Source organism: Atta cephalotes (assembly GCF_000143395.1).
Source record: "Atta cephalotes unplaced genomic scaffold scaffold00074, whole genome shotgun sequence".
NCBI lineage: Eukaryota > Metazoa > Arthropoda > Insecta > Hymenoptera > Formicidae > Atta > Atta cephalotes.
The window spans coordinates 981,072-999,006 of NW_012130138.1; the positions used below are offsets into that span (position 1 = coordinate 981,072).

The 17,935-nt window shown below is 29.3% G+C and overlaps 3 protein-coding genes across 3 annotated transcripts; all 3 read right to left on the reverse strand.

Moving 5' to 3' along the window:
- Nucleotides 1–77: 77 nt before the first annotated feature.
- On the reverse strand, nt 78–1,105 carry LOC105624210 (electron transfer flavoprotein subunit beta). The gene is made up of 3 exons (XM_012205570.1): nt 1,055–1,105; nt 454–852; nt 78–389 (listed from the first exon to the last, which is right to left on the reverse strand). Exons 1-3 carry the CDS (start codon nt 1,103–1,105, stop codon nt 78–80), a joined length of 762 nt encoding a protein of 253 aa, XP_012060960.1.
- Nucleotides 1,106–2,333: 1,228 nt separating this feature from the next.
- LOC105624211 (zinc carboxypeptidase-like) lies at nt 2,334–5,790 on the reverse strand. The gene is made up of 7 exons (XM_012205571.1): nt 5,743–5,790; nt 4,574–4,732; nt 3,682–4,203; nt 3,507–3,594; nt 3,114–3,316; nt 2,779–2,863; nt 2,334–2,524 (listed from the first exon to the last, which is right to left on the reverse strand). Exons 1-7 carry the CDS (start codon nt 5,788–5,790, stop codon nt 2,334–2,336), a joined length of 1,296 nt encoding a protein of 431 aa, XP_012060961.1.
- A 4,276-nt stretch (nt 5,791–10,066) lies between these two features.
- Nucleotides 10,067–12,029, reverse strand: LOC105624222 (pyruvate dehydrogenase (acetyl-transferring) kinase, mitochondrial; the record flags this gene model as incomplete). The annotated part of the gene is made up of 6 exons (XM_012205581.1): nt 10,067–10,255; nt 10,388–10,612; nt 10,706–10,884; nt 11,263–11,427; nt 11,532–11,716; nt 11,822–12,029. Coding segments are annotated over 6 exons (1,151 nt in total), but the record flags the coding sequence as incomplete, so codon positions are not given.
- Nucleotides 12,030–17,935: the final 5,906 nt, after the last annotated feature.

A 17,935-nucleotide genomic window follows, 5' to 3' on the forward strand; every position in this document is an offset into this window, starting at 1 on the left:
ATTATACAAAACAAGTTATCAAAATATAAAAGTTACAAGATGACTTTTGTTCTTTTTACAATTATCCCATGACTTAGCTACACATGGCCACTTTCTTTTAATTTGGCTATCAAGGTATCTACGTCTGGTACTATAGCACCAGCTTGCCTAATTGGTGGGTCTTCTACAGACAATATTTCAATTCTCGGTGTCATATCTACTCCAAGATCTTTCGAAGTAATCTTCTTAATGGGTTTTTTCTTGGCCTTCATAATATTTGGCAAAGTCGCGTATCGTGGTTCATTTAGGCGAAGATCGGCACTGAGCACTGCTGGAGTTTTCATCTTGACGATTTCTAATCCACCATCAATCTCGCGTGTAATAGTCAATTCACCATTATTGTTCTCGATCTGGATAAATAAGAAAGAAGATTAAGATAATCCTACAGCATGATAAATTTTATCTACTTTTTACCTTGCTGCAGAAAGTGCCAGACGGCCAATCCAAAACGCCAGCAGTCATTTGTGCAGTTTGATTGTTATCATCATCTATGGCTTGTTTACCAAGTATCACCAAATCTACTTTCTCATCTTGTGCCAATTTGGCTAGTATCTTTGAGACATGAATAGGCTGCAATGTCTGATATTCAGGACCAGATATTTCTACATGAATTCCACGATCTACACCCATAGCAAGTGCAGTCCTGATTGTATCCTGCGATTGCATTGGTCCACAACTAACTGCTATTATTTCCTGAACTATTTTCTTTTCCTTCATTCTGACTGCTTCTTCTACAGCTATCTCATCGAAAGGATTCATTGAGTGTTTAATACCATCTGTAACTACTCCGGATTTATCCGGTTTGACACGAATCTGTAAGCATTGTACATACAAAATATAAAATGATGTTTTTCATTTAGCATTTTCAGAATCTTAGTTTATTATAGAATTTATTATATAATACATATGTAATGTTACAGTGTTTATGATAATGTATTGTTAGAAAAAATATTTGATTTCATACTGTTATAATTTTTTTGTCCTTAATATATAATATAAAGTTATGTTATATTACCTTTACTGCATAATCAATTACTCTTTTTACACCTACAAGCACACGCGCCATTTTTACACAACGAAAAAACTAATATTATATAACTATTTCTATTTAATTCTTCTAATTATTGTCACTAATAAATCCGATAACAATCCTTTAAATACAAAAGGACAAAGTCTAAAGTGTGAATGTTGTGCAAGGTTATTTCACTAAAAACATTGTGACCAACTTGACTAACGAAAATATGGACACTTGATATTGGAGCGAATATTCAAATGAACTTTAGCCGATATGATGTGATTAACGTTAATATGATGTGATTAACTGTCTCTTTCACACATGTAGTGTTCCTATAGAAACATTAGTATAATCAGTGCAGGCAGAGGTTGTGGTAATGTTATCTTCTAAGCTTTCCAATATATGCTGCCAGTATTGAAATTCTATAGTATTATGTAACATGACTACTGAAAATGTATAGTTCATGTTACGTAATGTCATAGAATTTCAATATTGTGTATATCGGAACAGTCTGAAGAAAGCATTTACATACTTTCATTTACATACATGCTTTCATTTATTTCTTACTTTTTTCGTTTTATATAAACGAAAAATATATTATTTAACTATAAGTATATATATATATATATATATCATTGTTTATTTATTATATAAATATATGTTATACAATATACAAATCGCATTCATAAACTTATATTTATTTCGATTCAAATTTATATATGATACGAATTCTTTAATATAATTAACTGATTTTATAATATATCAACGATTATTGAAGTGAATTTTACATAAAATTTTGACATTATTATTACTATGAATACATATAACGTTTCTATTGTACAAATTGAGACTCTTTGAATAAAAGATATTCATGATATAAATCTCATGTGTAAGATTTTTTAAAATAAAAGTATTCAAAAAAATTAACGATTGTTAATTTTTTTATTACAATTTATATAATTGTTATTCTAACTATTCGTTTTTAATAAAAGAGAATCACGTCAAAATCTATAAATATAGTGACTATTACTGCGATGTCATCCTATAATTAATTAAATAATTAATTGGATGGATTCACTCAAATTGGGCTAGAACAATTTTATTACGTTAAATAACAATGCTAGTTATAAATACCAAAATTTATTGTTGTTGTCAGATTACAAAGTAGAATGGGAAAGCGGGATTCGTACTTTGTCAAATAAAATCAAATTATCATACATCGAAATAATAAAATATTTACAATAAATTAATTACGTTTACGTCAATTTTAAATATTTTATTAATATCCACGTGCTTTTGCCTCTTTAAACATTGCTACGAGTGAGTCCAGAGTCTCTTCTCCAGTCGGGATAATTTGCGCAGGAGGCAACAAAAAGCCGTAACGACCTGTATCACGCAACTCGTAGGTGTAGGTGATAGGTGTACCAAAAGTGCCTTTGACATAATCCATACTACTTCCAGTAGCTATGTCTAAAAAATTATTTAATAAGAACGTCAATTTGAAAAAAAAATTGTTTTTTTTTTATAAATGATTACTTCAATTCTCGGAATACGAATAATTACATTCAATTAACAGATTATGCTCTAGAATTTAAAGTAATAAAAATAAAAAGAGATTTTTAACTCTCGTAAATCATTTCAGATAATTACAAATTACATGTTCAAGTATATTTTTGATAAAAGAAATAGAAAAGCAAATTAAATTAAAAGCTTTTTCTGCTTACAGATTGTCTCAGCAATATTTCCGGTTTTATACGAAGTTCCGTATCTCTGTTTGAGAGCTGTAATCGCTTTTTTGCTGATAGCATACTGAAAATATAAAAATTATGTAAATTATTATTATTACAAACCGATATTAATGATATTATAATACTAAATTTGATTATTATTAAAATTTTTCGAATTCGAAGAAGAAGAGTGATGCACAATTAATCAAATAAAATGATGATATGAAAAAAAATCATAAAGAAAAAAATAATTATGAAGAAAAAAAAATTCTATTAATTTATGAAATATTTTCGTGAAAGATATTACTTTAAAATGTTAAATTTTTTTTTACCAAATCGTCATAGTTATCAAGATGATCTCTCGTGTGACCATATGGCAACAACAATAATTGCGAATAGCTGTGGAATGATATATAAGCGGAAATGTTTTTAGAAATAGACTTGATGTATTCAGATACGCTCTTTGTTTCTATGCAGGAGAAGGGTGCACTCCCGGCAAAAGTTTCAGCACATGGGTTTCTGCTGGAACCTCCAGCTGAAAATATTAAATTATAATAATGTTAACAAATATATTAAGAATTCTTCAAAATCTTCGGAATAATCTGGACATTTCATGGATGTTATCAAACACCTGCAATCTGAATGTTTGATAACATTTTATTCTTAACTGTGAGAAAGAGAGAAAGAGAGAGAATTTATTATCCGCTAAAGATCTGGATACTTACTGTTCCATCTGTAGCCCCAGTTTCTGTTGGGATCGCTGCCCTTGCAGAAGTTACCATACGGCTTACGCGTTTTTCTCCAAAGTCGATTCTGGAAATGTCCAAAAAAATGTATGCAGATAAAACTGATTGATAAATTAATCACGCTTTGTGTAACGTTAGGAAACGGAGCTTTTACCGTAGTATGCGTGTATACATATCCATCAGGATTGAACGAGGGGAAGATGTACCAATCGTGACTCTCAGCTAGATCTCTGACATCTGTATTGTTACTGGTCAGCAATTGACACAGAATGTACATGTTGGTTGCCGGCGAGATCCATTCCCTGGCGTGAATGCCGCTCTCGATGAAAATTCCAGGATTGTTGGCTTTAAAGGAAACCTTGATACCTTTGATCTCGCGCCCTTCGTACGTTTTGCCAGCCACGACAGTCTGCACTTTGTCGGGATACTGCTTGACTAGGTCATCCAATTTCTTGTAAATGTTGTCGAGAGTGTGATAACTGGTGAAATCAAACGATTTTGATCGAGTCTGAGTCTTAGGAGTTGTTTCATCAATTAACTTTTGGACATCATCGATGTGTATCTGATAAGGTATATCGTTTTCTGCCATCTTCTCGTAGAACTCAGGCAACTTGTGCGGGGCGACCATCAAGTCCACGTATTTGTTTACGGTACTTGGAGAATCCCAGAAGGAGAACTGTTAGGAACATTTAATCTCACTTATAAGAGTTGAAATTCAATTATCAAGTTCAATTTTGAAGTTAAAGTATTATTTGCCTATTTTTTTATTTTTTATTGAGTTTTCAAATCATTTTCTAATTAATAACTTTATAGTTATATAGGATTTTTAGAATTCTCAAAAATTTCTAAGATTTTAAAACTTAATCATGTTTTAATATAAATCTGAAATTAATTTCGTAATTTTGAGAAGTAAAGCATTATATTAATGTTACTTGTATATGTATTTTAATCGAGAACAAAGCTCGTTGCAGACATTCTTGATTTGTTATATCTATTTGTTATATTACTTATATTTGCAAAACGTAATTTAAAAGAAATTTACTCACAGCTCCATCAATAATATTTTCCATTTCATGCAGAATTTCGAGTTGCGTCTTTGTGATCGGGATCATTCTGAAGACCTTGTAGTTGTCGTAAAGAGCCTTCTGGCCAGCTGCCAGGCTCACGATCGCGCACAACACTATTATCTTCCACATAATGATTCTGTACAAAATCGAATTTTTCACATAATTTTGTGTATAATGTGTGAAATCAAGTTTTGTTAATTATCAATCGACGTAATTATCGTGAATATTCTTTTTTTGTTATTTAGACAGCACATATAATTTTTTTGAAGAAAAATGTAATAGTTGATGATCATTATTGTAGATTGGATGTTTGGTTTTATATATACACGCAGAGAAAAGATAGTCAACGCAGTTAAAATATAATTGTGTTAGTTAAAATATATCCTTATAATAGGAACAGTTAATGTCGTTGTTGCCAAAGCTCAATTTATTAACTGCTAAAATTTTCTGCAGCGAAAAATATTCCACAGTAAAATGGCAACCGGCAACATCTCAGAAATAATTGCGAACCGTCAACTGACGCGAATAATAAATTTAATGAGATGATTTATAAATGGCATATTATACTCTAAATTTTTGATGTGATTAAAATTAATTGAATAAAGTTTCTAAGCTCTTATTTTACTTTTTAAAATTTTCCCGTTTCTTTGACCTTTATAACATTTATGCAATTATGTTGTAAAAGTAATTGTTTCTTTATTATTTCTTTATATAATTTTTAATTATTATTATCGCAATAAATAGTAAGAAAACAGCTATATTTATAACTATGACTATATTTATTATATGAAAATTATTTCATTTATCGTTATATCTTGATATTTTACTAAATTTTGTTATATTAATATTTAAAATTATTTATAGTATTCATAGTATTTATAGTATTATTTATATTATTTATAGTATGAATGTTCGGTTACGCGGCTAAAATAGTGAGGAATAGTTGCCACTTACTTAACTACTTATGTTAAGTACAAGCTTTTAATTTTAACTAATAAAGTGAACGTCGACAGCAAATCTATTTTATCTTCACTAGCCAACCACCTTTTAGCAATAACAGCAAAATTTTAAGCAACTGACTTTCTTTAGCTGACTATTACTAAATCTTTTTTTTGCGTGAAAGAATCATCTCTCACTAATTAGTTTACCTTTTGGAGACAGAAACACTTGTGATTGTGAGCTACTGTTTCGTTCATTGTATTTAAACACTGAATGCACACGGCACCAATAATCAGCACATATAATTCAAGACATTTTTAGAAAAAAATCGCGCCAATTGATCAAGCTAAGATCATGTCGGATTTTTCTGTCTATCAGATTAGCTTGAAAAGAATTGACTTTATCATATTAAGCCGTGGCCCACTCAATAGGTATCAAGACGATATGTCACAATAAGTCATTCAGTAGCTTATCAAATGTTTAAATTGAACATACACATATATTCACGAGTGCTTTATAATTAAACTGACTTTTTGTTTATATAGCTTGTGTTTATATACATATAATAAAAAATTTTATAATAAATAAATGCTTGTATTCTAAATATATTATAAAAATATATCTCTCAGAAGATATTTTCTGCAAGATTAAATAAATGTGCAACAATCTCCGCAACAAAATATATGATAGTTTAGAAGTAAATAATAAATAGATATGTCGATCATATGAAGACAGATTGAACAAATTTTAAGCAGATTTGCTTTTGCAAAAATAGTATTACGCAAGAATCGAATATCAAAAACAGCGTTTTTTTGGTTCTATCGGAGACAGATCTGATCTGCATTTGGCATCAATATGTCGTCGCATTACTATTGTCAATTTGATGTTGTTTTGATTTTGGCTTCAAAATGTATTCTTCAGATTTGTTTTACATTTGAGATTATATAAGGACGTATTAGATTCTGGTTTTCAATCAAGTAACTGGAATAATATATATGTATATATTCATATGTATTATTGAGATTAATATGAAAAAATTAATTTATTTGTATTTAAAATTATTGCAAGTATAATAATATTGCGAAATATTTAATTCCAAGAAGAATAACGTCGATTTAAAAAGAATGATATGATGTTATATATTTTCGCAAGTATATGGAATCAAATTTTATATAGATTTAAATAAAAGTGAAGTTCTTCAACGTTAATCTGATTTGTGCACAATTTTACGTATTTGCAATACGTATGAGGCAGAAGTGAAATTGATATCGTCGAATAATTATTAAATCAATTTTTATTTGCGTATAAAGTAACGTGATTTTATTTCTTGTCAAACAATTTTACTCTGTAAAACAACTTTACTTCTTTTACGAATGATATGTTTTTTTTTCGATAATTAAATTATCGGAAAAGGAATTGATTAAATTTATATTTAGATATATAGTTCTTCTTTGATTTCATTTGATTCAAATAATTTTCATTTTATTGTTTTCGTCAATCGTTAGCTTATACTTCGTATCTCTTTTAAATTTTTTACACATTATTGTATATGCACATACATTTATTCTTATCGAATATGTATCGTCAATTTTCCATTGTCTTCGTAAAGTTCTTCTTTGTCGATCATTTGTATAGTTATTGCAATTTTATTTTTATTCACGTATTCTCAATTATAGTTAATCTTTGAGTAATTAAATCTCGATAAGACAGTATTATCATCTAATTACATCAAGATAATTCCTTCTTATCTGGATATCGCGCAAGATTTTGTTGCACATTTTGTTTAACACGAGTAGTGTACTGATTACAAAATCATGAGTGTCGAATCTTCTTTTGCGTATAATTTTTTTTGTTTCCTGAGTTTCTTTGTAAACATTATCGATGTACGATTATCGTTTTACATATGCGAATCACACAGTCACATTGATCACTTGCTTGCGAAAAATCATAGATAAACAAAAGAAAAATGCTATACAATTAATTCAGAATTTCTATAACAAATTTATGAAAAATATCAGTTATCTTTTTACCTGTTTCTGCGATAGTAGTTCAAAGGGTGCCGCCTGTATCAATTTTGTTGCGGAATAACATACAGAATGTGTTCTCCGACTCAGCCATTCGACTTTTTATAGGCGTCGTGTTTTTCCAGTATTATAGCAGAGAGGAGTAACGGGATATGGGTATTTAATTTACATACATGAAATGTGAGTTATTTGGGAAGCAACCATCGTATACATGACGTCCTAGATTCATTGTTTGCCTTGATAATATGCGGGCCCTTATCAGACACCATGTACTATACCACTACAGATGCCATGTGTACTTAAGAATTAGCAGAAACTCGTGATCAAGGATCGGACAGCTTGACCTAGTTTCTCATGATGTGAAATAATCCGTACATCTCATATTTGTTCTGAGATTGTTTATTAACAATGTTTTACAACATTCTATTCGTGTCAAATGCACGAATATAGAATAAGTTCGTCATAACTAACAAATTCACATACTTATCCATCGTATTCAACATAGCATATATACATAACATTCTTTAAATCATCTCTAGAATTACGCTCAGAAAGAGGAATTCTCTGTCAACGTTACATTTTTTGAAAGATGTTATAAGAATTATCACACTCATGATACAGCATACTATTTTAATCTATGTCCTCGAAGTTACGTTTAAAAAAACTGCAGCATCGTAAAAAACGTACACAGCATTCACAAGTGACTCATTCCGCGCTTATAACATTCTTCTCCCAGCACATTATATCATACAATATTATATATAAATTTACAAAATAATTACAAAATCGCTCTGAGATATTTGTGTGATCAAGTAAATTTTTTATTTTTCGAGTAATTAGAAAATCAATAAATCTTAAAATACTTTACATTACGTAAAAAATACATGATTTATAATACAATATTATATATTTTAATATTAAAATTTAAATAATTATAATCATCCTTCATAAATTTAAGAAACATCGTTTTTTAATCATATAAATTTAATTTTTTTAATAACAAAAACAAATTAATTAATTAATAATTAAATACTAATTATTGACATTGATTACCTTTTTCTACATCGTACTATTTTATATAATGTACTATTTTATACAAAAAGAAACATTATTATCAAAATATAATTAAAGTTAAAGACACCAATGACACAAATACCTCAGAATGCAGAGATCCGTACCAAAATTTTCACAAAGAAATAATTTTGATCCGTATAAGTTTAATTTGTTTATAGAAAATATAATTAAAAAGTAACTGATTGGTTAGCTGACCATAAATTTTTGCGAGATAAAATATTATTCTAGCGAAAGAGTATTTTCTCTTCGCTCAGTTTTCTCTGTAATCGTACGGAACAATAGGCATATAGCCGTAAAATTATAATTTATCTGCTACACATGCACATCTTGTGCATGCTTACATTAACAGATGTAATTTTCTAGCAGCTAAATCAAAATTTCATGTTACATCACAGTCTGCAATTTGTTACGTATCTCATACAGTCGATTGGAAGTAGACGCCTGCATTAGTCTTCTAGACAACTTTCTAAAATCTAAAAAGTATATTCAATATAAATAATTCTTTTTTTAGAAAATTATTCGATAAAATAAGAAAAAAAAACATAATATGAAAAAAAAGGAATATAATAAAAACGTTCGATATTAAAAATTCAATCTTTAGAAAAAATCTATTATTATAATATACATTATTAATAAATATGTATTATTATTAAAATATATATTATTAACATATATTATTGCTCTGTATAGATACAGAAGAATTTTATTTTTTAACAGATTTCAGAACGTGGTCCAGGATACATCGTTCGACATTCGGAGCTATAATGTAACAAAAAATGCTATCTCAAATTGAAATGCTAATATTGTCTGTAGTATAACTAACTATGAGATGATCGAATACATTCCGCCATACAAAGCCTATTATTACAAATAATCGCAATCCAATTGTTTGGATTGTAACAATTCATTATAAAACGAATTGTAACTTGTTTAAAATTATCAAATTCACTTTTTTTTTCCTTTTATATCAATTGTAAACCCTGTCACAATTTTTTCGCTAGAACACATAGTAGATAATTTGATTGAATTTGGTCTACGTTTGCACCACAAAAAACGTGTTGATAAAAAACAAAAATTTCAATCATCAAATCTGTATAATTGATTTGATATGTAATGCAATTACGGCACAAAAAAGAGATTATCAATATTATCTTTGGCCAGTATGTATTTAGTATTTTATTCATCTAATAACCAATTGTTCTCATATTTGTAGAGAATATTCCTTCAATAATTGTTCTGGCTTCGAATACAGATCTAGCTTTCCTATTAAAGTATCCTTTGTTATACGCGGACAGAACTTTCTGAAAAAGAAAGAAGTAAATTCAGGAATGCTTTAGGGAAAGAAGAGTGTATACATCATACGATTGCGAGTATACATCGTACTATTATAAATTACTTACTCAATCGTTTTCTGATCCGCATCGATCGCGTTTTGCTATAAATGAGTGATTTCCATCCCATGAGGCAGTCTGTGGCCTTGAGCGTGACTCATACTAAGTTGCCTCGTTGCCATCCCACCACCACATTGACTGCTCCAATCCGCAGTGGGTACCGGTGTGCGGTAAAACTTTGACGAGGTTTTGTTAAATATCGGCAATAGTTCATTTGCCTCGGTGGATAAAGCCTGAACATGTAAGATTTCAGTTAGGATATCGCAATAAAATACAACCAAGACAAAATTATACGTAATATATATGACATGTAGTGTTTCTCATTAGATGTAATCTTGAAGATTTTTGATAAGTTTAAATATTACCTTTAGATAAATAATAGCATCTGTTCCATAGCCCTCACAACTGAGCAATACGATGTCGCCATGCAGATACCTGGCGTACAATCGGGATAAAGGCAGACCGTAACCGTATCCTGCAAGCGGTACCGTATGAGCATCTGATTTGCTCGGTTGTGGAGCAGTACTATACATGTACTTAAATAAATGGTCCATTTGTGAACGAGGAATGCCGCCACCTCTGTCGGATATCTAAAGCAGATTGTAAAACGGTGATAATTATTCACTGTGAACTAATTATATGTTGTCTAGGAATTGACATATTAATAAAACGGTTCGTTCTACCTTCACGCAAATATCCTCTTTTCCGCGCACTAGTAAAACTTCGAGTGGCGGATAATTGTCCGAGTCGCATCCATGGTGTTCCATCACAGCTCTCATACTATTCTTGAAGAGTTCGAATAACATATGGTACAAATGACTTGGTACATAAATAATCCTAATCTCACTACTGCGTTCAAGTTCTGAAAAATGGATCATCATGTAACAATTATATGACCGGTTCTACCAATATAAGATTAATCTCATTTTTAACTTACTGTTCATCTTTTTTTCATTCTCAGAATTAAAAAAAGATAAAAAGTACATTAAATCGAGATTGAAGTTAATCCTATGTGATAGAACTGAGCTTTAATCGTTATTATCTTTTACTTAATAATCTTATCAAATAGTAAAATATAACCATAATCATACATACATAATCATAATTCTGTATTCATACAACAAGTATATATGAAGATAATGGTAGAAATTATAAAACTGCATGTAATCTATCTCTATAAAAAATTATTTGTCTCAAATTACTTACTAACACTAATATAATCAACTTTGTTCAAACTTGCCGTTATGCTGTTTGACTCTCAATTCCGGACTAGCCAGATAATATTGATCGCACAAAAATCGTGCGTTCTCATAAGCGTCCTTAATGACGCCGATCACGTCACAGGATGGATCTATACATCCCACGTGTCTACTGTGCCCGTTCAACTGCCCACCAAAAAGGAGCGCTAAAATATAATAAAAAAAAGCATCAATAAAAAAAGCATCAAAAAAGCATCGATAAAATACGACTTATACTAAAATTTATTCAAGAAATATTCGATGAACTTACTATGTTGATTGATCAGCATACGAATGGAAATGCGAGACATGAAAAATCTGTCCAAGAAATACTGAATGCTGTTTTCAGTCTGAATATCCACGTCGTGGGATTCCTTCAGTTCCAAAACGCCCTGCGCCATTGTTTGAACAACGTCGGTATGCCTATTTCGTATTTTTATTAGAGCTTGGCAAAATCTGTAAGAAATCCAAGATTTCTGTTTAGTAATTCGTAGCATTTTGCGAATGATGTTTGCGAATATTGAAATCTGTTCCAAAAAATTCTTGATCCACATTACTCACTTGTCTAAAGTAGCATCGTTGACATCGACTTTTTCAAAGTGTATTATTTCTTCAAAAGATGTGATATATAAATTATTTACAATACCAACACTAGGCATCTTCAGTAAGTTTTCTGGCAACAAATGAATCTCCTTCATGATGTTGGCAAGGCGAACCGGCAATTCCTTCCTCAAGAATATGAAAGATTTCCTCTCACAAGCGCTTAGACCTGAAAAAAACATTCACGATATAATCACAATTTGCAAATATTAATCATAAATAATGTAATAAACTGATATAATGAATTATTAATCGATGAGGATATTTTATAGAATAATTGAAATTATTATTCTTTTTCTAAAATTTAATATACAAATATATAAAATTTATAATATATCTTAATTTAACGAGTAATAAAATTTGAATGATCATGCATTTTATTCGATAAGCACTTCATTTTATTTCTGATCAATTATTCTATCTTTGTCGATTAATAACATTTTGCGTAACGTGTTGATATTAACAGTCATCAAGACATCTGCAATCGCAAGTCTTGTCAAAACAAGTTTCGTTTCGTATCATATTTTTTGTTTGCCAGACAAAATATATTCGTGAATGTTAGAAATACATCTTAAAAAAGCAACAAATTATCGAGGGGATCGATAGGAAAACAAACTGCAAAGAAAATGTTCACAAATAGCTATAACATTAAAACTAATTTAATATTAAAACAATGATAAAATGTCAATAATATGTCATTTCTATAATTTATTTTAATTAGAAAGGATTTTCATGTCGTTTATTTAATATGTAATTCTCTAAAAAAAGTATCAGTATATAATAATAATTGTAGTAATATAAGTTTTTTTTTGCTAAGCGCGGACAATGACATCTTTATCAAGAGCAATATTCACATATTCTATGCATTTTTATTTTTTACAGTTTAATATTATTCAGAAAGAGAGAGATAGAGAGGGAGGAGAGAGAGAGAGAGAGAGAGATATATATATTAAAAATTACAATTATTTCAGGATTGGACCTGAATAGATGGAAATATATTCATTCATTTTTTGACTAATTGATAAGAGATATTCGTCACAGATGAATTAAGAATGTATACATGTATATAATTTTATCATTATTATGTAAGGATCTTATACGATTAATACTATCAGTATTAACAAATGTTGAATAATATTATTGATCATATTTGATTAATATTGATAGATTGATATAAATATATTGATGGTAATAATATTTCTTAATTCTTGAACATATAGCGTTCTGTAATAGGGGATATCCTCTATCAGACAACAGATACTAATTCTCGAGAATTAAGACGTCTGGATCACCATTATTACTCTACTACGCGATATATTAGTAGTAACGCGATATATTAGCGTAGTAAAAAGAAATCCATTATTTTTGCATGAATGGAAAAATAATGGATTTCTTTTTATTACACCTAATAATTTATATATATATATATATAATTTTATATATATATAATTTTGTCAATATTTGTTGATACTTATAGTAATAAATTTATTGCATAATGTCTGTCGAAAGAACGCATTCATATTTCCATTTGCACAATTAAGTACATAAAATTGAATGAGCTGAAATGTACTCAATAACACTGACCGTGTAATGTTGTGAAAATATTGATGCGTACGTCAGTATTACTGATTCAATATTATTAATCAATATTATTGATTCATTAAGTTTGTAATTATGTTGGACTGTCTCTTATTAATTTAATAAATATATTTTTCAATGCTGATTGAAGGCTGATTCACGAAAAATTAATGGAACCTTTTTTTGATCATGTAATATATATAAACAAATTCTAACATAAAAATTTTAGAAAATTTAATATTTTACATTAATAATGATCAAATTAACATTATGTTAATATTTTTATTTCTACGTCTTATATATGCGAAAATTGACATTCTAAAAAACAAATGTAAGAAACCACGTTGAAAAGTTGAATATTAAAGTGAAGTTAATATAAAAATCATTAACTTGTCCATATAGAATGTTGAAAAATCAATACAAACCGAATAACGTCCATCAACTTACATATACATTGACCTACTTAACGATGTGTCGCTATCACTATTGACAAATACGAACTATAGTTATGTTTTACCTATACTCTTTGCTAAACACGCCTTCGCTAAACATTAGCACTGCTCAGTTTATAAGCTATTAGAATAATTTAAAAAATTCTTCATTTCAATGAAATTTTCTCTACTGTTAAGTTGAAATTTTTCCACTGGAAATACTTCTTTGTTAAAATTTTACACATTCTTGGACTTTGTTACACGTATTATCCTAAAACGAAACGCATTACTTATATTTTTAAACACGCGAAAAGTAAATGTTGCAAAAGAACGTGATGGAAACATCGACCAATCGTCCATGAAATATTTGGTATCGGCACGCTCGAGTAAACATCGATAAATCGATCCCTTATCTTCTCTCGTTGGAGTGAAAATTCAATTATTTATTATAGATATACTTGAGACATGTTCCCAGGTTGCAAACGTGTTCTGAAAATAAATCTCGACCTGGTAAGCGTGCAATATAAGAAGATTGTTACTTGAAACCGCGAGAATCTAAAAAAAATGCGATTTTGTCCCAACCCACCGTAAAGTTCGTAACAAGCTTCAGAAATCTACGTGAAATACATGAAAATAAATATGTTTTATATAAGCATTAAAAAAATATTTGTTTTATCGTCAAATAGGTCTCGTAATATTTATTTTGGAATAATATCTTTTTATTAAACTGTGAAATTGATAATCAATTTAATAAATATTATTAACATTTATTGTACATTATTAATGTACAATACTTTTCTGTGCGTACAATATTATTAATATTTATTGTACGTACAAAAAAGTTCCTTGCTAAAAATTCGTATTCAACAGAGATTAGCATATTCACTGATTCTCTCCTTGGGAAGACAATTGATAACGATTGTTTATCGCGAAGTAATCAACGAAAAATTGGAAAAATTGAAGAGACAACGAAGCTAAATATATGAGTTTTTGCAAAATTTTTATCAACCTTAATAAAGATTTAGATTGCGTCATTAGTTCAACTGCGGATACACTTATTCCTATCATATAATGGATCAAATTAATACGGAAACTTTCATAAGTCTGTTTTATAGTTAATTTCAAATAGAAGCCGCCACTTAAAACTACAAATGCTTCAAAGCATTTTATTGACCAATCAAAAGAAAGAATTTTACTAATTGATTAATCAAAAATGTTTCAAAGCATTTGTAGTATTAAGTGAACTGTAGCCTTGTACGGAGAAAAAGATGTGACGTTACGTAGTAATGATACAATTACTGATATGTACTAGGGCGCGTTCTAGATTATCACTCAAGTGCTATGTCTCATTTTATCATTGTTTAACATTCAGTGAACGACATGGATAAAATAATATCTGAGTAGCATTCATATGAGAAAATCCTACACTTCTGATAATTAGTTCTTAAAATTCTAAAAATTTCATATTCGATTGAAGTCATCTTATAAGGAAAATTTCCCAAAGCATGTCGTAGGTAGACACATAAAGATACACACACTAGCATACTCGTTAAATTCATGCATTAATATAAAATTTAAAATATAAAATTTAAATATATTATTAATTATTTAAAGAGAGCAATTTCGTGCTCCGAAATTAAATACTATAATAGCGTATATCGGGCAATGAGAGTATCAAGCACGGAAATTGATACGTAAAAAGAATATAATTATCAAATAATATTTACATAATATAAAGATTTGTCGGTATTACTTTCTTTGATTAGGCGGCAAATAAGGTGGTATCGATAATCATTGTACATCTTTATATTATGTAAATATTATTTGATAAATATACTTTTTTTCGCGCATCAATTTCCGCGCTGTATTGGTGCTCTCATTGCTCGATATACTCTATTATAATTTTTAATATTAATAAAATTATTAAATGCGGACGCGCGGCAATATTTTTGTAAAATGATGAAACGTTCAATTGGGGACATCTTGGCAACGTTAAGCAATCCATATTTCGATGTATTTATATCAGTGAATACAATTCATAAAATTTGTGTTTCAAAAGATTTGCGCAAATTTTACGAACTTCGTGCTGTTGAGAGAAATGCGAATATCTACTCGTGGGCGTCAAACGAGATTAGGTTTTCATGAATTTCGAAGAGAATCGTGACTGACTCTCATGATTTGATTCTAGAAGCGATCAGCTGAGAAATTGCCAGGAAATTGAACGCCCTTATCTGCCAGACGCAGATCGGTTGTCTTTTGCTTTTATATAAAATTCCATTTGCACAAAGCGAAATTGAATAATGGAAAATCCTGTGGTACATGTGCTCACTGCTCATCACGCACGCTGGTCCTGACATTCACATTCATTGTCCAATGAATCCGTTGATCGGATTGAAACTTTTCAATATTGCGCAATGTAAATTATGTTAAACTGCATATGATTATGATTTAATTATGATTTTTTAGCAACTGCATATTATTTGCATTTTAAATTACATTTTATAAATTCTAAAGTACATCATTACTGTATAGTTCTTGCTTTGAAATTGTGTGTGTATGATTTTTATAGATGTCATAAATTAATTAAGAAGACTTTGAATGTAGGTGACATTCCATAGAAGAGAATTATAATCGTCGTTTTTTAAAATAAATATATTATTAAAATTGTTCAAAAATATTTTTAAGAATTTTTTTATAAATTAATGTTATTCAAACTGCTGAGAATTCAACAGGCACTGTTAGACACGCTGTGAAAGAGGATATTCCTCTCGGAAATTGGCATTGTTTGGGCACACTTTATCTCGCGTAGATAAATGGGCATAAATTCATTGATGAAGTGATCTCATTTTATACAATAACATTGTCCACAATGATATGCACATTTCTCAATTATCATAGGATAATCCATTTACGAACAGCAAAATAAATGTTTCATCACTCTTTATTCTGAGTCATAATGGTGTAGTATGCCAAACAGAACAATAGATAAGAATATTGTTTTGTTTAAATGAGCATTGCGATGGTTAAATTGGTATGTGTACTGTATATCCATATTACAATATATTATCGTTTGACTTTAGCTAACAAAAGACTTCTAAATATAACGAATAGACGATATAACGAATAGAATAAGATGAATAAGCAATTGTTCTCGCAAATTGACAAAAATCATTATCTTTACTTGAAATTTCTTTTGGCGAGAATGAAAAAATTTGTATAATTTTTCTCATTCAAGCTATCAGTAATTGTTTTAATTAATTAAACGTATATGGCATGAGAAATATAATTTTTATTTATTAAAAACAGAATACATTTGACTGCTTCGTAGCTGAAGAAAAGATTTTAGAACAAAGTTTGCCATTTTTATTAAATATGATTGATGAATGTAACTGCATTTACAACATTAGAGAATTGGGGAATTAACTTCTTTTACAATTAAACCTTCCTTTTTACCTTGATTTTGTAACTATTTTAAAAACATTTTTTAAAAACATATTTTTAAAACATTCAATTCGTAATTCAAGGAGCTAAGAAATTTAGGGATTTCGGTATCTAATTTTTGAATACAATTACAGTTTTTGCGTATCGGCTCAAATGCAAGTATCGTTTGCAACATAGTGAATTCAGTGAAACGCCATATATTTTTTGTTCAGAGATTTCGCCCTAATAAAAATTAAAATAGATAAGGGCTGACAGAAACGAAGTTCAAGGATGTTATCTGCGTTTGACCTCGATCACTCCGGATCGCCGAAATACGATAAACATACATCATTCTTTCTCAGCACTCCTCACGCAAAATGCTAATTAGCACGCGTGCTAATGGAGATAGTCAGAAAAAAGAAAGTCTTGAAATCTCAATAAATAATGAAAAATAACGTCAAACAAAATTAATTATTTATGACAGCAACCTGAGACGAACGAACCTTTGAACTTTGTTCCCAGTTCCTATGCTATATATAATTGACGATATATTCAGTCTGCCAAATCAGTGTAAATCAATTTTTTGTTGCACAAAGTGGCGCAAAAAGCACTTCAATCGCTCCAAGTAATTAATTCTCAAAAATTG

Bases quoted from the DNA above. Each gene is read 5' to 3' on its own strand.
- LOC105624210 (XM_012205570.1), bottom strand. From the start codon at position 1,105: ATGGCGCGTGTGCTTGTAGGTGTAAAAAGAGTAATTGATTATGCAGTA. The intron at 853-1,054 runs GTAATATAACAT...CAATGCTTACAG, and splicing joins TAATTGATTATGCAGTAAAG to ATTCGTGTCAAACCGGATAA. The intron at 390-453 runs GTAAAAAGTAGA...TTATTTATCCAG, and splicing joins CTGGCACTTTCTGCAGCAAG to ATCGAGAACAATAATGGTGA.
- LOC105624211 (XM_012205571.1), bottom strand. From the start codon at position 5,790: ATGAACGAAACAGTAGCTCACAATCACAAGTGTTTCTGTCTCCAAAAG. The intron at 4,733-5,742 runs GTAAACTAATTA...TCGATTTTGTAC, and splicing joins AGTGTTTCTGTCTCCAAAAG to AGAATCATTATGTGGAAGAT. The intron at 2,525-2,778 runs GTAAGCAGAAAA...ATAATTTTTTAG, and splicing joins AAATATTGCTGAGACAATCT to ACATAGCTACTGGAAGTAGT.